Consider the following 24,985-nt stretch of genomic DNA (forward strand, 5'->3'; position numbering starts at 1 on the left):
TCTTTGAGGTGAGTGTGTCAACTATTGCAGCAATGTGTGGCCTGACGTCAAACTAGCTGAACATTTTATTAGATCTTACCTTGCTGATTTCAAATCCGAAGACTTCTTCAAAGTAAGCCGGTTGGCTGATGAGTAGCAGGTAGAAGGTCCAGCTCCTGCAGAAGTTGGCAACAATAATGGCGTAGACTGGCATGGAGGTGAAGAAGTGTTTCCAGGGGGTTTTGAATTTCTGCCAATCAAAGAAATAAGGTGTTAATGAGATCCACTGACATCGATTAGGAACTGGAGAGTCAGTAGTGTCTGTTTCTGTGATGGCAATTCATTTAAAGCTGCAGGGACCCAAACCTGTCAACACACTACAGGGACTCATATTCCTTATGGGAACCAAGAGCAGGTTCAGGTAAAGATGTGTTTTAAAGTGAGGAACAAGTTAATGTTGGTTTAAGGGTTATGCAAGTATAGTAGAAGAGCATTAAATCAATGCATGTCTATGAAATGTCCAGAGAAAGCAATACAAACAAACACATGTTTGAAGGTGTGTGTTTAACTACTAATACACATTCCCCTGGTCTGCATGTATTCTTAGTATTAGTATAACATCATATAGTGGCGTACGTGGAGAGGATTAAGAAATGATGCAGACTCTCCGATTGCATCTTCAATGTATTTCCTCTCCTCTGGCGTGATGGTGGGATGGGCTGCAGGACTCTCATACGACACCAGAACCCAGAACAAATACCAGAATATCCCAAAACTGCCTGTGGGAGGAAGAGAGAGAGAGAGAGAGAGAGAGAGAGAGAGAGAGAAATAAGACAGGTAAAAGAATTAAAAGATAACTAGTTAAAGGGAACGGTTGTGGATCAGTGGGTAGAGGATGTCAACCTCACATCCAGAGACTGATGGTTCCATTTCCTAGCCGTATTTTGAAGTAAGCTTGATGACACCGAACCATGAATTTTTCCCAAGGTGTGGAAACACCTTTCAAGCTTTTCAAGAGTAAGAGCGTGAATGGCTGGCTGAGACTGATCATGTGAAAATGAGATACTACTGCTGAAATGGAAGGTAAAGTCTGTTTGCTATTTAAAGCAAAGATGTCAACCTCATTTTATTTCATGTGCCATGTACAGCTCAATCTGATGTTAATCGGGCTGGAGCAGGAAAATTTATTCTTAGTGGACATATAAAACTAGAATCTTTTCCTTTCCCTTTAACCTGAAAACGTGTTGTACACTTTTTACCGGAACTGAGAGAAACCCCAGCTTTTCCTGGGAAGAAATGTGTGAAATCCAGCCTGCCAATGTGTTTCTGGTCAGGCTGATGAAACATGTCTCTTCTCTGAAGACAGGATTTCTGCAGGATGTTTTGACTCATTTATTGTCTTACTAAATGTTTGATGCTAATGCTGTTCCTGCAGAAGCACTTCTTTCTGCTATGAACATTACTGCCATCCCATCCAAAAGTTATCTCATAACCTTTGACTCTTACTGAAAATCTGAAAAATCGGTGACTCCCAGGGGACAGATTGGGAACAGCAGTTACTTTACTTGAAGTTTGTCAAATGGATCCAGCACGTGGGCCTTATGACTCACAATTTTGAGTTACAGACATTAATGTGGACAATAGAATGAAAATTACAAGCCGCTGTTCCAAATTCTTAACCTTGTAGTGATCTAGAGAAACAAGATAATTATATAAAAGGTGTTTAAATTGAGGACTTTTGCTGTAAATGCAAGTGTGTGTCAGGTTACTGGAGTGAAAAGCCATTAGTGTAGTAATCAACCACACGTTTGAAGATAACAGTACTAACCATAGACATAAAACACTGAAGGCCAGCCTGTGTATTGCACCAGTATACCAGCTAAAGGCATAGCCACAACTGCCCCCGCGTAGGATCCTGGAAGACATCACACAGAGGAAAGCAAAAAATTATGACATTTTTTTCCCCCCACAGCTTTGTGACATCATCAACATACCTCATATTTTAAGGCTGTTAAACTTTGGAGAAACCTCTAGGATTCATCCTTGAAAAATCCTGTTTTTAGATATTGAGAAAAGACTGCGACAGTGAGGTGTTTTACCGCAAAAAGCTGTGGTGGCTAATCGACTTCTTTCCAGAGGAGGAGCCCACTTGGCCCAGATCCCATGGCAGGCTGGGTATGATACACCCTAACGGACACAACACAGTGAGAGAGACACACTCATCCATGTAGGAACAGTTCACCACAAAGTTCAGCGAGCAGATATGCACACATGAATGTGCTGTACCTCCACAAGGCCCTGGCATATTCTGACGAGTATGACACAGCTGTAATGGCAGCGAGCGGCAGATGGAATCAGCATGTTGAGCGTGGACGTGGCCACTATGGCAAAGCCAAATACTCTAAAATGCACAAGAGAGAGATTTGAAATATAATCACTGTGTCACACTATTGCAAGTTGGATCGTATTTTACTTTGATAGATCACACTGACTGAGTCTTATATATTCTCCATATAAAACAAACATCACAGAACAAAAATGAAAAATCATACAGATAACATTAGTCCAGATTACACATTTCTTATTTCATGAATAACTATGTACACATAATTATACCTGTTGGCTGCAAATTTTTGACATATAAAGCCTCCCGGGATCTGAGTGACGATGTAGCCCCAGAAGAAGGAGCCGTGGATCATCCCGACCGTTTCAGGGTCCCAGGTGAACTGAGCTGCCTTAACAGGAGAAGATATGCAGGTTTGACTCAGCTCACTTGATAACAGAGAAGATTCTAAAGCAAAGAAATATCCAGATTTGTTTTATTGTGAGATTCTCTCACTTTTAAGTACAACTGAGTTCCAAATAATGTTTTACCACAAAAACGAATGTCCAAATGCTGAGCACATCCGTCCTGGTTTTGTTCAATTGAAGCAGGCTGCATGCACAAAAACATTCCATTGCTACTTACCACAAGTACTTCTTTATTGCCTTTATAGACCGTGTGATCGTTGACCATGCTAACAATGGCCACGCCCAGGTTGCAGCGAATCCCAAAAGAGATGCAGAATCCCAGCCCAGACAGGATGGCGATGATATACCGCCTGGGCAAGCCGAAGCAGGTGCAATCCACCACTGGCAGCTCCTTCTCCTCCACCAGCTCGGGACGGCCCTCCGCCGACAATTCAATGGTTTCTCCATTTGGCTGACGTTTCTCAATCAGCCTAAGAGAAAGAGAAGCAGGAGGTGTATGAGAAAAGAGAACTGTTGAAAGAGGCTTTTGCTAAATCAATAAAAAAAAACTGATAGCGTCCGGGTTGTGGTGTAGGGATATGTGTATCTATATGTTTTGATTTGCATGCACAGGTTTTTCAGCCAGTGCTCTGCCTCACTTCCTCGATGCAAAGACATGCATGTTAGGTAACTATTATCGAATGTGTAGGGGGGTTATTGTCTGTCTCTCTTCGTTTGTCCAATTCCATCATAGGACGACTCTTCAAGATGTGTTCTGATTTTCACCCAGAGTGAGCCTCTAACTTTACAGGAGATAAATGGTGAGTACGATGGATCCACGCGTCACGATCTGCCGCCAGAAAGAGTGTGTGTCCACGATTTGTTAAATTTTTGTTCAAATTGAAGAAGTTGTTGTGGAATGGTGGTTAGCGCTCTTGCCTCATAGCAAGAATGGGTTCAAATCCTGGACCTTTTTGTGTGAGGTTTGGGTATTCTTATGTGGAGGTTTTACTCAAATTTCCCAAATGTATGTCAGGTAATTTAATAATATGAGCCTGAAAGAGTGAAGTTATGAGTGTTTGTGTTTCTGTCTTCAATGTTTGGCCTGACTTGTGACCTGAACAGGATGTAACCTGCCGTTGTGCTTACTCACCTCCAGTGATGAATCCTATAGATTTTAATACTCATTCTCATGAAAGGTCCAACGACACAAAACAAAAAAAACCTACTACACATATTGTACTGGATTCTGATTTGAGACCATTGTTTCTGTCATATGGCTTGACAATTTAGATTATCAAATGTAGTAGAGAGTGTAGAACATGGACACGACGGGAACTCTCTGTCAGCTGAGATCAACTGCTAAATACCTTAAAAAAAATACATCTGGCTATCAAATATATGAATGTGGGAAAATGTGTCAATGACCAAAGCAATGAGGTGGACTTTATTGAACTAATGTTTGCAGAAGTCAGAGTCAATCACAACTGACATTGGCCAGAAGGAGCAAACACACACAGACAGGCCACCACACTCACGTTCACACCCTGCAGCATTCACATTTTACAAGTCCTTTGGACTGGAACCAGAGTACCAAGATAAACACAACTATGAATGCACAGTAAGAACATGCACACTGAGTTCTCAAGCTCAGTATTAAAACGGGGTCTTCTTTATGTGAAGCAAGATTGTTAACCACTACACCACCAGCCAGCCTAAAATATGCAAAAACTATGTATTTTTTAACATTTTTCATTTACCTGGCATGACATTTAGTGATCATGGACAGTATTACATTATTTAGAGAATGTGGTAAGCACTATATACCGGCCTACTGACGCAGACACTCTTGGCCATGCACACAAACACACACCAACACACACACACACACACCTGCAGGCAGACAACATGTACCATACTGGGCTCGTGTCTGACTCAGTGTGTCCCAGTGTGTGGAAGCAGCTGTCACTAGCTGAGAAGCTACGGCAGCACTTTCCCCCAGCGTCCACTCCTTCAGGACGCATTGGGACCTGCTGCCAAGCGGGTAAAAATGTCCTCTCGCCCTCGACCCAAACAGACGGTCAGTGCAGATTCAGATCTCACCCACAATCCTACACAACTGAGCTGACAAGCTGAAAATGATGAGCGCACGAACAGATGAAAAAGTAGCATGAGGTTCGATGTCATCACTTAGATGGCGTGCTTCACAAGACGCATGTCCATTTTAGATGCTATGAAAAAAAAAAAATCGTGATAAATGGGGAAAAAAAGACATTCTATAATAAAGCAGACAATATTCACTGAGCAGTAGAGAGCAAGTGCAATCAATATTTCAAGTGATGTACACAGAAATACACTTACTTCACTACACTTTTCTGTCTGAATTGTGTTTTATCAGCCTACAAATTAAAGGCTTTTTTTTTATTCCATTACTTACTTTCTCAGTGTTTCTCAAAGCAGAACAGAATTTGTTGATATTTTGGGACTATTGTTCAATTTGTGTGAAACTGGCATGTTGAGAGTCACTTTTTTTTTTTTCCCAGAGAACTCAAACAGAGAAGTCAGGCGAGTGGCCATCTGTGTATTACAAACTCCACACTCTCAACAACACCACCCACTAATAAACACGCAATACACAGGCAGCAGACCTAAATACTTGGTAACGGCAGATATACATTCCGTGAGATGTTACAACACGGTTCAGTGTGTGGGTTTTATTTAGATTCTGTGTCTCTGATTATGTTTGAATTCACAACAAAGGACTCTCATGTGTCAGCAGTCCACTTTCCATTGGGCTGATCCACTTAGTCACTGAGCTGGAGAATTATGTACAGCAATGAGTACCATCATTGCAAAAAAAAAAAGAAAGAATCAATAGGTTCCCAAAGCAAGAATGTCTCAGCACACCAAAACTAAAAGTTAAGTTATTCATGCTTTGTTACCACGAGACAAGTAAGACTCTGACACTGGTTAATTATTGATGTGTTTTTGAGTCAGATAAATAATTCACACTAGCTTTTACACCAAAATCTGTCGCTCTCTATCTGTGCATCCCGCCTCTGGTTTTATGGTTCTCTTGTCTCATCCACGCCCTCCATATATTTCTTAGTTTTGCTTGCAGATTGCACTCCCTCCCCCAGTCGCGTACATCAGACTACATAATCTCCTAATACATCCATGTAATCAGGAAATGCACAAACCACACAATAAAAATATGTGTGTACTTATACATGCTTGAATATGAATTAAATGTGAAGTGACAATGATACATACTAATGTTCAAATAAAACACAATGGATGCGTTAAAAGTAAGAATTTGTGAAGCAACGTTAGGGAAATTGTAAGAGATTAGAGAGGCTGCGTCCTCTCTCTCTCTCATTCACTCACTCTTAATCTGTCACAACATTCAGATTAGGATTACAAAAATGATTTACTTCCGGAAATGAATATGGACGGGCAGACCAGCACCGGGCGTGTCTCTGCATGCTGCTCCTCCCTCCATCACGACACACTGTTGAACTCATGCAGGCCTTGGATTCCTGAATCTCATGAGTCGGAATGATGTTACTGATGCGCAGTTAGTTCATCAGACAAACATTTAATGGTTCTGGTTCTTAAAACGGTCTGGTTCTGCCTCCCTGGGCTAACCACAGCATAGATAGATGGCATAACGGCCCAGAGACATGCACTGTCCATGTATGTATGCACCACGGTGGTTTAAGTATAAAAACAAATGAATGAAAGACCAATCCTCTAATTGTACACAGTCAAGAAGCGTCTCGTAACCAAATCAAAGTGTGCATATATTTTCAGTTTAATCAGTTTGCCGCCCTCACGTTGCGATGATCTCCGGGCCAAACAAATGTGCTGACTCGCCCCCCGTGAGTGGAGCCCCGCATCAGTTAAAGAAGGTTGCAGGAGCATCCTCATTAAACCTCAAGACAGATTGCAGCTTGACACCTGCACATATGCTACCAGCTAACGAGGCGAGCCCACAGCAAAATCTATTGTTAATTATGAATGCTGTGCACTAAAGGCCAATTCCCCCCCTGCGTGTGTGTGTGTGTGTGTGTGTGTGTGTGTGTGTGTGTGTGTGTGTGTGTGTGTGTGTGTGTGTGTGTGTTTATACTAAAATAGCTGAGTAACCGAGGGTCTCCGATCTCGAATGTGGTGTTTTACACAGCTCGTGAAGGAATTTAATGGCATGTTTAGGCAGCATTCACAGTGATGTCATGTTTGCTCGCCTGACGCCTGGTTGGTTAAAAAAAAAAAACGCAGGTGTTTTGTGCAGAAGTGGAGGGATGAGACAGAAAAATGAAGAGTTGTCCCTGATCTTTTTGCCTTCATGTGAGCCTGTGAACACTGTGAGTTGATGGAGCTTCTCTCGTTCACGTAAAGAAGACCTGATTGGTCTCAGCTGGCGACGATTAATGAGCCAGCGAGGATGAGCAGGCAGGAGTCCCGTGACCTCAGGCTCTCTGAAGTATCATAATTACAACAGTAGCAGGCACGGTGGAGCCTCACACCTCTAACTGAGCTCAACTCTGTAATGTTCACCTGAACACACCAAACAAAAAAAAAAATATATATATATATATTTTTTTTTAACATAATCCTCTCTGGGCACTTTAACATTAGAAAATATGTCAATGCAAACCCAACAGCCTCACATGAGCATTTATTGGTTATGAAGGACCAACTCATTTTTAACAGGAAGAAACTTCCAGAAGATCTAATCTCAGTCGGGGGTTTTTCTGCCTGGTTATGGTTAAATGACAGGAAAAGGGAGAAGGGCACAGGACAGGGACAGAGAGAAACGCACAAGGAAACAAACTGACGTCAGATAGCAAGGTCATTTAGAAAGTACAGCGTTGACAGTGGTCAACACCATCATACTGTTTTTTACGCTACAATAATATCCATTTCTCAAATTTGCACACCAAAAGTGATGCATCTATACGTGTCATTTGATTTATAAGTCAGTTTTACATTCATCTATTGACTTCATTCCTATACATAACAAAATACAATAAATTCTTTTTACTCAGTAATATATTAAAGGTTCTACACTATTTTTAAAGCCACCGTAAACCTTCCAAACACAAAACAACCATCTTTTAAAATCAACCATAAAATATCAAACCTGAAGATCCTCATGAATAAGTTACTATTTAAATGTTATTCACATTTGCTGATAAATTGTGAATTGATGTGAATTCTTGCTTGATTCACACCTTCTTGTGGCTGCTGTCATTTGTCAGCTATAATAGTATTCGACTCTCACGTGCTGGTCGGTGACCTGGCTGTGTATTAAAATCACCAATTCACCGAGTATTCTGTGTAATCCTCTCATATGAGGATGAAAGAGAGAGAGAGAGAGAGAGAGATATGGTGAGGGAGTTAAAATATTATATAACACCAGACGTCCTGGTCATTATTTGTCCACGTGTGTGCCACATTGATCTTTAACTCTGCTGTGTGCGTATCAAGCGTTCCTCTTCTTATTTGCCTGTTTTCCATTGCGGCTTGAGGATTTAAAATTTCAGTTCGAATTTTTGAAAATCTGTGGTCATTCTGATGATGACGGTGTTTCCCCCGTCTCTTTGCGAGCCTCTCTCATTCTCCCTGAAGTGAACAGATTGGGTCTCGGTGGGACTGTGTCACCCAGGGAGACACCCTCCTCCCCATCCTGTCACACCATTTTTCTTTCTCTCTCCTGTGCACACACACGTATATATACACACACACACGTATATACACACACACACACACACACACACGCACACAAATGTATGAACCCGCACACACAAGCACACGTGTGACCTTCATGGACTAATAATCTAAATACTCACATTGTACAACTCAGTCGCACTGTGGCTGGCTTCTCGCTGCCTTTACCACGCTAAAGGAAAATACTTGATCAAATTAGACAAAAGAAATTTAGATCAAAAAAAGAATTTGTCATTTGTGCTGTCGCTTTTTAAACTGAAGCCCAACAAGTGAGGCAGGATTAAAAACTGAATACTGGAATTGTTTAGACATCACAGATCCTCACACCATCGCTGCCAATAACCGGGCGTGTTGGGTGGCTGCAGCTGACTCTCCAAACTGCTCAGCTATGGTAGCCACCCCTTCTGTGAAGACATTTTCACAAACCTGCACACAACTTACAACTATTACACAACACAGCAATGAAAGGAGCTTCACATGCAGCATTCTGTTGTCTTTTCAAAGCCTTCAACGCATCGAAATCGACTACAATGACAATCCTCCTCTTCTCTCAATATATCAAACAGTGTAGTTGCTGTCAGGTGTAACTAAAGGAAACATGTTAAATCCACTTGTTTTCAATAATGTCTGTGATTGGACAAATACAGTGACAAATGCAGGTAAGAAATAAAGCTGTTCTTTGTCTGGGTATCAGGAACATATAATAAGGACGTAATGGAACAATAAATAGTTATTGTAATTCAACAGAATTATTATTATTATTATTATTATTATTATTTACAATGTCAAATACCAAGATGTTAATGGTAATCCCTTGGTTGATCTGATCAATAATAATCAATTCCAACCACATCTTTAAAAACTGTTGGAAGTGAAAATACACTCCACTGCAAGTAAAATGGATTGAAAATGGTTTGCCTGTTATATTCTGTATTGCATACGTGTAAGAAACATAAGCTCTTCCTGTGCAGCTGAGCCATCAAGCGCATGCATACAAATGTCAATTTATTTAGTGTTTCAATAAAATCAGGGTGGTGTATTTTTCACCTCTATTACTGGTATATTTAAGTAACTTAAACACAGAATCAATATTGTCATGAAAAGGTAACTTCTGTATGATTCTATGTCATGAAATGTAGATAGTGGTGTTTACCTGGCATGAGGACAATACATAAATGTGTATGTGACTGTTTGTCATTCATTTGAAAATGTGGAAATAGAGCTGGAGAGTGCACTTGACCTTACAGTGCTCAAGTTTATGCTTACCTAGTGGAGTTTAATATAGAAACAGGAGATGCATTCTGATGGAGAAAATGTTTAAATAATAGATGAACTTCTGGCTGCTTTCATCAGGAGGGATGACGGTTCTGTCTGTGAGGCGGTGAGATTGCACACAGGCAAACCCATTGAGTTACGCAGTGCGGGGAAGCCCCGTGTTAAGAGAGTCGACATATTCACACATGCACGCCTTCGTAAACACAGATGCATCCCTCAAGACACATATTTCTGTGTGCCTTTGAACCCAGCGATCTCTTGTTCTTAGGTAAGCACTGTGAGCACCTAGCGAGTGCACTCGCATAGAACCAGAGGTCACTCGCTAAGCTGAGGAAACGCCCACTAAAACCAATCTGAATCCAGTCCAGCACGCCACATCGCTCATTGCATCAGCTGCGGCTGTGTGCAGACGTGGCTCAGGACCAGTAAGTGAGAAAAAGCCTGAGATTTGCATGTCTCTTAATCTGGGAGACCCCAATAAGCTGAAAGTTGCCTGTCCTGATGTCTTAATGGATGGAGGATGAAGGAGGAGGAAGAGGAGGAGGAGGAGGAGGCAGCTGCTGGAGGAAGTGACATGGGATGGGATGGAGTGAGTGGGAGGGGAGAGTTTAGGGATTTGCATGGCTCGACAGCTGGACTGAAAAACAGGCTATTTCAGGACGGGATTTATATGTTTGGTCACTACCTCAAATCCTGAGAGAGCGAAAGCTTGAAGCAATGATTATTACAGGAGGTTTTATCAGTGTCGATAATCTCTCTTTTTTTATTAAAAAATTATCAAATAAATACAATTAATTAAAGCATATTTATCTATGTTACATTTTTATATCAATATCAAATGATTTCACACATGAAAGACTGCAGGAACACATGTCACTTTCATCTATTTACAGAGCACATATGTATTACATATGTGTGTATCATATAAGTAAAAGTGACACATTTACAAGATTGTTTTAAATCACTGTATTATGTTTTATTATTCGTTGCAGCAGGTAACGATCAAACGGTCAAACCTATCATTTACAAAGCACTTTATCACTTTATCTACACTACAATGCAACTGAAAGTACTTTCCAACTACTTCACCTGTTCGACAAGTTGAATAAATAACAGGAATTTCTCATCAAATGTTTAAAAAGGAAGTTGGAAAAACTTGACTATCTTGATCAGTTTCATGGCCATAATCCCTGCTGGGGCGCATTACTCATATGTAGCATCTGTTAATGATTAAAACCATAAAAATAAAAATGGAAGTTAACTGAAAATAGATAGATAGATAGATAGATAGATAGATAGATAGATAGATAGATAGATAGATAGATAGATAGATAGATAGATAGATAGATAGATTTGGTTCCATCTGCCTCGCGCTCGTCCAGCCAAGTCGTGCCAATACCACACGGCAGCATTATGTAACCACTTTCTTCTAAAACGCCACTTCGAGCTGGACTAAAATCCCACAGGAGCAAAAAGCAAATATAAAAAAACAAAGCATAGCTTCTTGAATATTTGAATAAAAATATCCAAATCTGGTGAACTCTTCTCACAACCGCACATCTATTGGATTTCGTTTTTTTTTTTTTTTTTTGTCTTCTTCTTGATTTATTAGTTGTTTTTTTTGCAATATTAGTCTCTACATACAATTAAATTGCTGCCCACAAAGAAACTAAACTCTTCATGAAATGAAATGAAATGAAAACATTTTCTCCACGAAGCGCATTTTTCCTGCAGGTTGGGTCTTTCCACTGAGCGGTGCGTTATGCCGGATTGTCTCACTCTCAGTGCTGAAACCCAACAGTTGTTGTCGCTCCTCCGCTAAAATCAACGCAGGGTAAAACTTTTTATTTAATATTAAGTGATCAGCTGGAGGACCAGAGGGAAAGGAGGGGGCGCGACGCACCGCTGCGTCCCGCAGAACTAAGCGCTTCAAAAAAATGGCACAAGTCAGAGGTGGAGTCAAAGAATATTTGAAAAAGGAGGGTACCTGTTAATTTTCCCCAGAGTTTTGGCCGCAGCCGCTTTAAACCTGTCTGGTCGGATCTCCATCCTTGTCGCTCCTTGACCCGGCCGGTGTGCTGATGTCCCGCGCGCCCTCCTGTCCTGAGCGCCTCTCTCTTCTCTCTCTCTCTCTCTCTCTCTCTCTCTCTCTCTCTCTCTCTCTCTCTCTCTCTCTCTCTCTCTCTCTCTCTCTCTCTCTCTCTCTCTCTCTCTCTCTCTCTCTCTCTCTCTCTCTCTCTCCCAGGTACAGGCCCCACTGTTAAAATGTCGTGCTACAGCTTTTGGTCTCTTTTGTAATTGAGTCTCATAATGAAATCGTTTTTATTTTTTTTAAGAGCTTCTTAATATATTAATATGGAGAATGAATTAAGTTACGGGGGCTTTTGAACGCACACATGTCATTTATGGGAGCGCAGTGCCGGCCCAAATGGGCAAATACGCAAATGGCCTTGGCCTCCAGGGGGCGCCACAAAGTCGTGAAAAAGATTTACCTTCAATATATTAAAAGTAGTTATCAGTTACTAGTATTTACTCTTTAAATGGAAACATGTTGACTCCGATTCAAATAATCCCTTCCTCCAATACATATTCTTGCAATTACGATTGGTGGAAAATACATATAACTGTTGTCAGGCGATCACCTGGAAATGTGTCTAAAACTGTTTATGCAGAAGATCAATAGTTGGTCTCCATGAAGATTGCAAGGGACTTTATTCAAAGACTGCAAGTCCATTATTTCAGTTATATTATTGGCACAGGTACACTTTTTTTTTTTTTTAAACAGTTTTTTTCCTGAATGTTGTTAAAGATTTCAAGATGAATTCAGTCCACACATAAATCTGAATATAAACGTCTTTATCACCTATGCTGTCTTTTCCATATCAAATCATCGTAAATAAATGATAATGTTGACAAAAAGTAATTTCCACTGTGTTAAAATATAAAGTCTGATGTCCTGTCAAACATTTATTTTTAATGACAGAGCCTTCCTTAAAACTGATCAGCATCACATATTTAAAGAAATGACCTTCCGCTAATACCATTGCAGCAAAGTAACTTTCTATTGTTCTTCATATTTTTTTTCCTTTCTCCCATTGACTATACCATAAAACAAACATTAGCATTAAAAATGTCAGTTCAACACATAAAATTCAACCGTATGTGGGAATCCGAGGGGGACAGGGGGACCTGGACTGATAATCGTCAATAAGTTTGTTGTGTATTGTGTAGTCAGTTGAGTTTATTGCTTCATAAAGATTTATTCAGCACAGTAGAATACTGGTATGCATGGCATTTGTTTTGATAACATGTGTAAAACATTTCTGTGGTCTCATAAAGTGAATTTGTACAAATATAAAATAATGTTGTCTGACTGCAACATTAACACTTTTTCTTATTTTACAACATAAATATTCAGTCATACACATAAACACATGAATGCAAACACGTCACAGTTTCTCAAGGTAGAATGTTTTCATGCAAATCCATATTTGTCATGTTGATAGAATAACGAGGAAGATATTTTGTCTGCTGCTTCATTTAATAAAGCATCATCCTCTAATGAAACCTAAATTGTTTGACCTGTAGTTGCTGGTCAATTTCTAACAGTAACCTTCCATAAAATCTCTGTTTCACCAGAAGTTTTTATTTTTATTTTCTGTGTATCTGGAAGTGTTTTTTAATGTTCTTGTTCTGCACAACAGGAAAGGTTATAAGTTGCGTGTTGGGAGGTATCAGAAGTTGTATTTGACTGGTAATGTACCATCACTATAGTAAGCTGGTGATATCTTTGGTTTGTCAAGAGTTCAGTTTGCTCAACATGCAATTGTTCTCTCAAAGAGCAACATTAAAAACTGTCTGATTCATCTTGATTGTATACTTCGATGTTCAGGAGTTCATCTGCCCTCTCGCTGGTGCGTTCACAATCCTGTATCTTGATCTTCTTCATCATCGTCCTCTTGCTGCGGCAGGAGCCGGTACTGCTCGCTGCCCACCGACAGGAAAGCAGTCCTGGGAGGAATCGTGTCTTCCTCAGAGAGGACTTGACGAGAGCCGGAATCCAGCGGCTCAGCAGAGCTACATTTCGTGTACATCTCACGATGTATCTCCTGGCCCGCCAACTCGGGGGAGGGAGTGTCACGGACCCTGCGGTTCTTCAGCACGGAGTGGACGTAGCCGATGGGCACGGGCAAACTGGCGAAGACGATGAGCATGACGATCATTGCCAGGGCCCAGCCGGGGTACTCCAGAGTCATCTCAGACGCCTGGAAAAACATCGAGGGTGAGCATGTGAGAGAGGAAAAAGCTGAAAAGACTGAAAACACACAACCTATCACATTAATGTTTGACCATCTATAGATACTGAATATTAGAGATATGCCATGATGCCATGATGCTTGAGCAAATGTTTCTACGGATCAGATGTGTTTTGGGCTGAAGCTTTCAGGACAATTTCTTCCACTTCCACAGATACAGCCCAGGTATAATATTGCCTTTGGGCATGAAGTTACAATATGCTTGTGAATGAAATATCGTGTAATGTTTTTATTTGAAGTCATAATGAATTAGCTCACAAAGCTTTCCAGGAAGCATTTGTATTGATTTATGACTTATAGTATTGTGAAACTGCTCTGCTTTACATACAGGGTTTTTCTGAGTCATTTTCTATTTTTCCTAAGTATGAATTCCAAGTTCAACGATAGAAATGCAGCACAGGAACTCACCGTGGTTTGATTCCAGGCAGTGTATGTGGGCCTTTTGAAGACCATTCGCAGCAAACTGGCAGCCAGAAGTCCCAGCATGGCAAACACACACACATATTTCCAAAGGTACTTATACACCACTGGAGGGCGCCACTTGAGCACGACTTCTATATCATCCAGGAAGCTGTATTGATGGAAAATATTAACAGGTGAAACTTTTCAAAATAACACATGAAAATGACAAGTCCAAAGGTGTTCCTTACCGATCTGTTCCGTACACCCAGGCCACACTTATGGTCTCAAAAATGACTACAATGATGAGCGGCAGTGTTGCAGAGTAGTCGTCAAACATCGTCACAAAATAGTTGCCGGAGCGCTGTGTGAATAACAGACCTATAACAAAACCCAAGGCACAGCTGGACACTGTAAAACAAGAGAAAAACGTGGGCAATGTTAGAATTATCCAATCTGATAAAATTGTCAAGACACATGAGACTCCTGGTTGAAATTGCTTCTTTCTATTAATTACTGTCATATAGTACATGTAGGCACTTACAGTTATATTCAGAGACGTCAAAAAGATTTCACATAAAATCTGTATAAAACCTAAACAGTGGATCTAGAAGGACTTAACATGAAAGGGAAATATTTGAACATGTGAACATGTATCTGTTACCCGTGAGCAGAGTCCGATGGCGCCCCAGGACGCTAAAATTGTCCATGAGAGGTGTGAGGATTCCTTGCATGGTCCCAAACATGGTGCTGAGGCCCAGGTTGAGCAGCATTAGGAAAAACAGTGTTGACCAGAAGGGGCTCGCTGGGAAGAGGGCCATCACCTCGGTGAACGCTATGAATGCCAGGCCCGTCCCTTCAACGCCCTGCACATAAACAAAGGGAGGACAGATAATGAATGGGTTCATGTCTGAAGGAGCAAATCCATGTGGTTGGAAAACAATGCCGATATAGACTTTTCAGTACAAAACCTCATCCTTCCTCCTTAAAACCTTATTTGTGATGTTAAGACATGTCAGATAAAACAGATACTAAACTAACACGACCTCCTGCAACTCCTTGTTGCTTCATTTCTTTGATTCTATAGTTTTCCACTTGCTTCCCAGCATGCCTCCATTTCTCCTGTGGATCAGCAAGATACTATGTCACGCATGTTTTCATCCTCTTTCCTGCTGGATATTTTACTGTACCTCCTCGTACCTCCTGGAAGCCTCAGGAGTCCTGGGAACAAGAGCGCTCTGCCTGCGTGCTTTTATTATTGAAACACTGGTGCCTTTCTTTTCTGGTAGCCACTGTCAAGTATTGAATGGGAAACCTGCACTCATATTTTCCACAGAAGTACTCGAAAGAGGCAATTTCTCTTTTAATTTAACAGCTTCTTGTAATACAGAATACAGATGTTACAAAACTAGCCATAACAACACCACATGGCAAATCTGAATCCAGCTCAGCACAGGACAAATACAATTTATTCACATCACATGGCTTCAACAACGTCCCTAATATTTTATTTTACTTTCTTCTGATATGCTGGATTGTGCTGTCAGCCTCCACGTTTTGACGCAGTCTAATCTATTGCACCATGAAACCATCTTCTATTCCATCCACAATTATGAAGTCAGTGGTTTTTTTGTTTTAATCACACTCACATTTGAATCATTCATTTGACAGTATTGTTGTATCTTAACTGTACCTTATTCATTTCGTCCTCCAGACTGCAGTCAGTGACTTTAGGACCCACCATGGGGCTGTAGTGACTGTACCACTCTCTGTATTCAGCTATAGACACAGAGCTTACGTCTGACATGTTGAACCAAGGCCACCAGTGCTGGTTAGATTCATGGGATGTCATCATGTTTAATACGTCAAGATTTCTGAAAGAGGAAAACATTTTGAAATAAGTGAGATAAAATTTTCAGTGACATTTTCTACAATAGCATGTGAACATATGGCTCTCTTGGAGTTTTCACATTACTATCACCAGCAAATTAAACAATAATGTGAAGAAAAAGGGGAAAGATATTTTTCTTTCACATGTGAACAGACACACACACACACACACACACACACACACACACACACACGCGCAGTTCGTACTTCGCCACGCATTTTAGTGCGATGGTCTTGGCACGGAAACCCAGCACAACGAAAACCACCAGCGAGGCCAGCACGGACGTCATGAAGTTGATGCAGGAGACCATCAGCGCGTCCCTGTGGCAGTTGTTGTGGATGGGATTATAAGAGGAATAGGCGATAACAGAGCCGTAGCCCAGGCCAAGGGCAAAAAACACCTGGGTAGCAGCCTGTCGCCACACCTGCACGCTTCCCCAGATTTCAAGCTGAAAAAGACAAAATATCATCCTTTGAGTTCAAGTTACCCAATATTATTACTCTAAAAATGAGCGTTTGGTATATCGCAAATAAAAGAACCGATTTAATTTTGACAACACTTACAGATAATAAGATCTGTGCTTACTTTGGGATAAAACATATAGGTGATTCCTTCCATAGCACCATCCAGCATCAGCCCTCTGATGAGGAAAATAAACAGCACCACGTAGGGAAAAACGGAGGAAAAGTACATCACCTGGAAGAAGATACAGAGGCCGCTTTGTGTGTCAGAGCATTTTTGAAGGAATTTGCTCAGTTGCTTTCTAGTGGAGAGTTCAAGTAAATACAATTAAAAAAAAATTGCTTAGAAGAAACACCTGTAGTGCAAGGTTAAAGGTTACTTTATTCACAACCGTGGTAGATTTGCGTTTGCGCTTGGCACGTCATGATAAATAAAAAACACAGCGAACCAGACAAGAAGATACTTGGTTGAGTGACAAAGAAAAACAGGACAAAGAGGACAAGTGTTCAGTGCTCTGCCATTTACCAATAAGGAAATAAATAAGATCAAAATAGTTAAAAACGAACTACAATAAAAACTTTAGAGAGATAAAAGGAGTCTCTTTAAAAAAAACTAGGATAAGAGCACAAAAATAAAAATCATGATAAGAAATAGAGCTAAGAAATAAAATGAATCTCATTAGAAATATTTACTAAAATGAGTCATAATTATGGCCGAGTAACAGATACTTGATCTACATTTTCTGTAAACCAGCACAGCATCGTTTATTGGTATTGTTTACCAGATGAATTTCCACTGAACACTGAGTCGCCCTCGTAAAATAAATATTTATATTTAAGCTTCAAATGTTTCCGTGGCTTAAATGTACGTGTTCACGGCATTCCTCTACGATGCTAAATCCTCTGTGACCGGAACCCAACACAGCTAATGAGAGAGAATTTCAGCTTGTTTTGTTACACAATGTTTCTGAGTGTGAAATACTTTCCTTCACGATCATGCAAATGATTGAAGATCCAAAATAAGCGACATCAAATTTAGTGAAGTGTTACAAAACATTGCATAGGCAGTAAACTGGTCAGTAGCGTTTGCATTTAAAACAGAAAGTGTAGATATACCTTAGATATATCTTCTTTGATAATGAAGATATACACAAACTTGTGAATGTGTGGCCACTCATTGAAATCGTGTGGTGTCGTGTTTTTAATCTTGGGTGTAGGCTTAAGCTTTTCAGGACATTTTTTTTTATTTGTGACATTTGAACTGTAGTACAAACATGCAATAAATGCTCTTCGTATAGATTAAAGTCTGTTGGAAAGTGATGAAAACATTTCAGATTTCACTACTTACAGCTAAACAATTTCCTAAACGGGACACAAAACTTCCTGCATTTCTGCTACTCATCCTACAATAAAAATGTACTGTTTACTGAATAGTCAGGTGTTTTTGGGGGGATTTTCAATGACAAAACAAGAAGAAATCTGCCAGTGAGCAGATACAGTCTCTTCCCTGATTCTTCCAATGATTAGCTCACCTTTGCAGAAGACTTGATGCCTTTGATCATCGCCAAGGAGACGATTGCCCAAGCGGCCAGTAAACAGCCCGTCATGATGGGATTGAACTCTCCGGATTCTTGGATGGAGTTTGTGATGTCGAGAGCCTTCCGGAACCAGAAATACGATGTCGGGGAGCTTTTTGCGCATTCTCTCACTGTTGGTTGAGTAAATACAGCAAGATAAGGCACGGGCTTGAAGCGACATCTTATTTTAGTTACGCTCTGTGGTTACCTGTCTCATTGGTGGTTACATCTGTTGGACACTGTTCCCATGGCAGGGGATATTGAAAAGAATTACCCATGTAGAACAAACTCCAGGCAATGATAACATTGTAGTAAAGACCCACATAAAAGCAGACCTGCAGAAGAAAAAACATTATGAGTGCATATGTTAAGAGTTTGTGTTACTTGTTCAAAGCTCAAATAGGTCTTTGTGAAGTAAGTGACTGCTGTAAATGTAGCTATAATGATTAATTACACTAGGCGAGCCATGGGAGCCTTCAGAAAACAAACACGTTTATATAAAGAGCAATGGCACAAGTGTATGGTCTGTTTGAGCACAGAAAGTTCTTTACTACTCTGTGTCGCCCTGTCTGTCCACAGAGAAAACTGTTATGCAAGAAACTGGAGGTACAGGGCTATGCGGCATGCTGCCTCTCTCAAATTACAACATGGCAATGGTGTTGTCATAGTGCTGAAGTGCACCACAGTGCGGCTTCCAATGAAAATAAATCTACAAATTCAGACACAAGTGGAGACATCAATACGAATAGATAGATATTATTTTTCCCCCCTCATCTCTGCTTATGACTTCACGAACAAGCAACTCAATGCAATTCCAGTCAAAAGTCAGACAAAGAAAACAAAGTGTGGGGAGAAAAACCTTAGAAGAAATCAAAATACTGACCAGGCAGCTGGAGTAGCCGATCCCCGCCAGCTTCGGGGAAATGTGCTTCCATACGCCGATGCTGCCTTGCCGAATGATCTGGCCGGCGGCCAGCTCCATAAAAAACAGAGGAACTCCCACAATCATCAAAAGAAAAACATACAGCAGCATGAAGGCCCCTGGAAGGAAGACAGGAAGGAAGAAGTGGTTTAAACAGTAAGTCCAAAATGACCTTAGTTATTTAGTTTGATCCCAATTACACTCCTGACTGTACCCTGCTACAATTCCACATTGAGAGAGAAAGAAAATATACTTTATAAACCCAATTGGGGGGAATACTTCTCTGCTTTAAACCCATCCCAAGAGCCACAGTGGTGACCTGCGAACCAACAAACATCCAATCGCAGGTCCACCTCTCTCACCTCTCGGCCACCACTGCCACTGCTACTTTCAGGCTTGTCTGATGTTTGTTGTGAGAGTCTGAACAACTCACCTCCTCCATTCTGGTGACAAAGATAAGGGAACCGCCACACATTCCCGAGTCCCACGCTGAAGCCCACTTGTGCCAACACGTACTGGATCTTGGAGTCCCACGCTGGCCGATCGTCGTCGGCTGCTTCGGCTCCATCAGGACCCGTCACTGACGTGAGCTGAGTCTCAGACCGGCCTTCTCCCAGCCAGCCTCCTTCCTCCACGCAGTCCAGAGCAGGCTTCTCTGTCTCCTCGTAAACACAACAAGCAGAGTGTTGAATTTTATGAGCAATGAACTAAAGTTTATCGTTAACAAGGCGCGGACCGCAAAGAACTCAGTTTGCAAAGCTGCCTTTTTGTATATTGAGCGGTTTGACAGTTTGAAAGTCAGACCCAACTTCTCATTCAATTCTCATTTATGCATTTTAGATCAAAAGTGAAGACATCAAAACAACAAAAGAACACAAGTAGAAGTATGTAATAGATGCAAAACACATTTAATAAATACATCTATAATAGCTTAATGAAAAAGTATTTTGAGAAGAGATAAACTCAACGAGGCCTCTGATTCTGTGAAGGTCGCTTTGAAACCACCGTGTCCTGATAACAGGAGCACGGTCACCTTGATATTTAAGCCTCGACTTTGCAGGAGTTAGGAAACTACCACGTGATTATTTAAGGATATTATCCGGGGCATATGGAGGGTAATCATTTCCCACACAATCAGTTGCTTGGGGCAGAGCCAAATTGTGCTTTCAGGTAATCACAAAACTCGTAGTAAAATCAATATTTAGTGCGGGGAAGCAGAATTATGGTGATGTCATTTTGTCTGTCAAAATCCCTGAGAACTCTGACTGCTGGTTTCTGGAGCAACATCACGTCACCAACTGAACAACTAACAACAATCTGATTGAGCTCAGAGGTCTAACCACAAGCAGAAGTGACCCCACCTCAATGTGCCCCTGCTGGTATCGCCTGGTGAGAACGGAAAATTACAAGAGTCGTATGACCCAGAAAAGATACATGACCATTCAAGACACAGAGCCAGATAGGGCAGGTGATCTCAGAAACACCCACACTGCCCTACGCAAGGGCAGCCTGAAGCGGCAGCAGAAATATGCATACACAAATAGAGAGGAGGGGATGTGGGACGGGCTGTAGCCATTCGGCGGCGCGTGGGTGGAGGCGTGAGGGAGAATCCATCGGGAGGTGTTAGGTTTACATTGGTTCATGCTGTGGGTGGGTACTGAAGTGCAAGGCAGTGGGAACTTTTGCTGGCAAGGCACAAGACATGCAAGGAGAGTTTAACTCCGGTCTGCATCAAATTTGATTTGTGCATCTGGTAGTTTTGCAAACAATCCCTGAGCGAAAACATCGATTTAGATTGTCTTAGTTTGATGAAAGTGCACTTTCTTTGCAGTTAAATGTGATACTGTCAAAAGTTATCTAGGGCTGAATAATGAAAATCCATTATTATTATTATTATCATTATTATTATTATTATTATTATTATTATTATTATTATTATTATTATTATTATTATTATTATGAAGATTATTAAGAAATTGATATTCTTCAGTTTGGTGACTCGTCACAGTTGTTTGTTTCTAAGAACCTTGTGGTTTTCCGTCCCTTTTTCTATACTTGGTTGACCCTAAATTATCTTCACACTCCATATCCTCCCTACCCCCCCTTACACACACACACACACACACACACACTGTAGGTTTTACTGTTGGTCAGTCGGGGTCTATCTCTGGGTACAGTTGGAAAACAAGCGACCACACTTCAGGCCTCAGTGAACAGTGAGTGTGAAAGCACTGACAGTTTGGCATCGCTGGTTGTTTGCTGCGGGAAAGTCATGGTAACGTTATGAATGCGTTTGGGGAGTTTTTCTAACTATAGAGTGCGTTGGTATGAACCACTAAACATGTTTGTAAAGTAAATACATTAATACAGCATGAAGAATGCAGTAAACAAACCACATGGGACAGCACATTCACATAGAAACACCGATAGACATGAATCACATGTCTCATGTGTATTTCTTGAGACTATCGTTGCAAGATAGTCATCATTTTCCTTTTTTCTAATGTGTACTTCTTTCTCACGTGTGCTTTAGGTATGCATTGTGGGGTTTCACAGCTTATTGAGACAAATGTGTGCATTTCAGTTGGCAGGCACGGCAGCCCTCCACAAAAAGCCAGAATAAAGCCTCTTTTCATATTTGCAGTTTCACATGTCAATGTCATGTTTGAAAAGTCTTGGGCCCAGAGTAAACAATGTAATCAGGTCATCGTCTAAGTGGCAATACATATAAAAGTTCAATTCAAGACAGCGGCTATAAGGTCAAGTCATTCCGCTGCAGAGAAGATTATGGTCTTTTGCAGAGCATCACACTCATTCTGGTCTATAGGGACATGTGCAACTTTGAAATACAAGTTAATAGATTTGTGAATTTCAAACATATGACACAAGGGCCATCTTCATAATTGTGCACAAATTTGACCACAGCAGCAACAATCTGCTGCAGATAAATGAGAATAGCGTCTATGTTACCAGAAGAGATGCCATTCAAGTATGTCTGTTCATCTCAACCCTCCAGGAAACTTTACCAACATGCATTTCATGAAAGAAAAAGGGACCTCCACCCTGCACAGGTATATTAAATTATTATTACAGTATCTCACTCTCAAACACATGCAAACTGAACTTGGAGTATTGCATAACCTCAGTAACTGTCTGTCAACATACACTTCCTTGGAAATTGTGGGGGGAGGGGGACTACAGCCCCGTTTTCCTTCCAAAACATATTTGCCCCCCTAATTCATCCTTTGTGGAACCTGCACAGAAATGCTCTTTACTTTATTTTTTTTTTATCACTTTTTTGTTTATTCTCCCCTCAACATTGTTTACTTGCAAGATGAATCATTCAGTGTTTTGACAGTTGTAGTGGCTTTGGGAAACATATCTTTTGCTTTGCATATTAAACAGCATCGGCATTTGTGCGTGAACATAATGCATAGAGAATCGAGTGCGGGGGTGGGGGGGTGGGGGGTGGGGGGGTGGAGGTTTATCTACAGAAAAGCAAACACAATCTTAAAGCCCACTCATGACTGGTTAAGTAACAAAGGAGTCAATCGCCTGTAAATCATACGATCAAATATAACTTTTTTTTTCAACATTGTGGGAATAATTCCTGTGGAAGAAGTGCAGAGTTATAACATAATAAAGACTGAAAGTAAGACAACGGTGAGATGAGCACATACCATGCTGACAGCACAGTCCCACAGAGGAGTAGAGTTTCCAGGGTCCTGCTGTTTTAGTCTCTCTGTGCGTCTTCCTACAAGGACACTCTCACCAGTCCTCTCTTTCTCTCTGTCTCTCTTTGAGAAACTTCAGGGGTGAAAAGAAGAGACAAAGAAGTCTTGAATCGTTTTGACAAGTTGTGGCCACGATTCTTGAGTTACGGACAAGCTCTGTCGTTGCCACCCCAAGAAGAAGTGGAGGAGGTTTGGGTTTCTGTTGGGGAGCCAATGGGGAGTCTGGAGGGGCTGAACAGGCAGCGAGGGGCCGGCCGGCCGGACTGCACAAGAATAACACTGGGGGGGCGGGGGGTTACTTTCCTGTGTGTAGGTTACACACTGTGTGCACACAAATTGTGACACTCCGTGCTGCACGGTGTACCACAATTTATCACTCCCCCACTTTCACAGCCTGCAGAGGCGCGTAAAACCAAACTTTGCGCGCCTCTGCGCAGCGGCTCCAGTGAAAGAAGCGCATCAGCAGATCAGCAGGAGATATATTAGAAGAGTACAGATCTCATGTGTGATACTTTATGACTTAACAGCACCTCACAACCCTCAATGGATAAAAAACCACCAGGGACAGATGGTGGATGAAAAAAACATCCACCCGCCATCATCCGACACCGTCGCAATTGTGAATTTAAAGGTAATGAAGTGCAAATTATGACCTTTTTATTTAAGTAAAGTTACGCACACAAATAAGACATTCCAAATGCAAGTACCTAATTACACCTATGTGAGTGTCTGTAATTTGGTCACTAGATAAACAAATTGGGAAACTTACACTTTTCCAACACTTCCTTCAACATAAAGAGTCTGATTAGTGCATCACTTCTACAGCTCCTGTCATTTATGAGAACACAGTTCGACAAAACACCATCAACGGTGGTTCCCCTGGTACTTCCCTGTGTTCCTATGGACTAATATGAAGAAAAGCAAAGCTCACAGCAGTAATCAGTAAATCCTAAACTAAACTTGAGCACTGAGATCGGATCTGCCTCTATATTGTCACTCAAATCATTACAGTATGAAGCAGCTGAAAAAAAAATCTATGTATTTCATTCTAAATGTCGAATTATTAAATATTTAATTTGCCCGAGAATTATTTGAGCAGCCTTTAAGGCTGTATGAATCGTATCTGATCTTTTAAGCTGCAGAGCAACCGAGATGTTGAAGTTTATTTCCGCTGCCAATCATCTTGTCACATCCACCAGATCAGATATGAGAGACTAAACTGGTGATCTCCTTTCACTCGTAAAATAAGCTGCTGCGCACGACCTACTACCAGCAACTATTCAGTCCATGCGGTCAGAGACAGAGGGCACGAAGCTCCACACAACTACAGTCTTGTTCTCAGGTTTGAAGTTAACGAGACCAAAGGCGAGGAACGTTTGTCTGATCGTTTGATGACCAGTTGGTGTCACTGTACTACAGCCTAAAGTTGTGCATCGCTTCAGTTGGCTGTACTTCTAAACAGTAGCAAGTTCCCTATTTACAAAGCATCCTTATTTCCTATCATTGTCATTCATGTAATTATGAAATATAACACAAACAAAAAAAAATAATGTCGTGGTCCAAAAATCTGATAATTAATGTGTTACTCACATGGTCCTCCAGTTTCTCAAAAGCGTCCCAAGGATGTGTTATTTTTTCCCATTGACTGCATTTTATGCTGTCAGCACATTGACTTTCTGTCAGTAATTAAACACACCATTATAGCGTTTGAACAGTTTTGCATCAGTATCCTGTTTCTTTATGTTTCCATTCAGTAATAAAATCATCTGTAATGAGTGAAATTCAGCGTTTTACTGATACGTTTTTACACTGCATCGGAACTCATCAACTCAGAAGGTTTATTGATGTTTTTTTGCACATATAACAACTCCACAAATTGTACTTAATGTAAATATTCTACCAATAAATGTCATCAGTTTTTTGCTCATTTGGACTTTGAAGGACTTTTTTTTCCCAACAATGAGCCTTGTC

The 24,985-nt window shown here is 40.9% G+C and overlaps 2 protein-coding genes across 3 annotated transcripts in view; both read right to left on the reverse strand.

Moving 5' to 3' along the window:
• The window catches only part of slc17a7a (solute carrier family 17 member 7a), a 14,027-nt gene extending 2,154 nt beyond the window's left edge, over positions 1-11,873 (reverse strand). The window contains exons 1-8 of the mRNA XM_080488916.1: positions 11,702-11,873; positions 2,948-3,200; positions 2,596-2,714; positions 2,266-2,380; positions 2,079-2,166; positions 1,808-1,894; positions 616-758; positions 80-229 (exon numbers count right to left, since the gene is read on the reverse strand). Coding sequence (XP_080345042.1) covers positions 80-229; positions 616-758; positions 1,808-1,894; positions 2,079-2,166; positions 2,266-2,380; positions 2,596-2,714; positions 2,948-3,200; positions 11,702-11,763 — 1,017 coding nt within the window. The 5' untranslated portion in view covers positions 11,764-11,873. The remainder of the gene's footprint in view (positions 1-79; positions 230-615; positions 759-1,807; positions 1,895-2,078; positions 2,167-2,265; positions 2,381-2,595; positions 2,715-2,947; positions 3,201-11,701) is intronic.
• A 536-nt stretch (positions 11,874-12,409) lies between these two features.
• Positions 12,410-23,192, reverse strand: slc6a16a (solute carrier family 6 member 16a). Of its 2 annotated transcripts, none has more exons than XM_080486886.1 (12): positions 22,961-23,192; positions 19,714-19,939; positions 19,242-19,399; positions 18,567-18,693; positions 18,314-18,489; positions 16,906-17,016; positions 16,527-16,768; positions 16,123-16,303; positions 15,094-15,295; positions 14,681-14,840; positions 14,439-14,601; positions 12,410-13,979 (listed from the first exon to the last, which is right to left on the reverse strand). In XM_080486886.1, the coding sequence occupies exons 1-12, from the start codon at positions 22,961-22,963 to the stop codon at positions 13,635-13,637; spliced, it is 2,094 nt and encodes a 697-aa protein (XP_080343012.1). In that variant the 5' UTR covers positions 22,964-23,192; the 3' UTR covers positions 12,410-13,634. The 2 variants fall into 2 exon arrangements, with proteins under 2 accessions (XP_080343012.1, XP_080343011.1); XM_080486885.1 differs by having other exon boundaries at positions 19,714-19,942.
• Positions 23,193-24,985: the final 1,793 nt, after the last annotated feature.

This window comes from Lipophrys pholis, assembly GCF_963383615.2.
Source record: "Lipophrys pholis genome assembly, chromosome: 19".
NCBI classification, from domain to species: Eukaryota; Metazoa; Chordata; class Actinopteri; order Blenniiformes; family Blenniidae; genus Lipophrys; species Lipophrys pholis.

Coding starts and splice junctions, on each gene's coding strand:
- slc6a16a (XM_080486885.1), bottom strand. Junction 18,694..19,241: donor TCGGCTACTCCAGCTGCCTG/GTCAGTATTTTG, acceptor TTTCTTCTGCAG/GTCTGCTTTTATGTGGGTCT. Junction 16,304..16,526: donor GCACTAAAATGCGTGGCGAA/GTACGAACTGCG, acceptor TTCCTCTTTCAG/AAATCTTGACGTATTAAACA.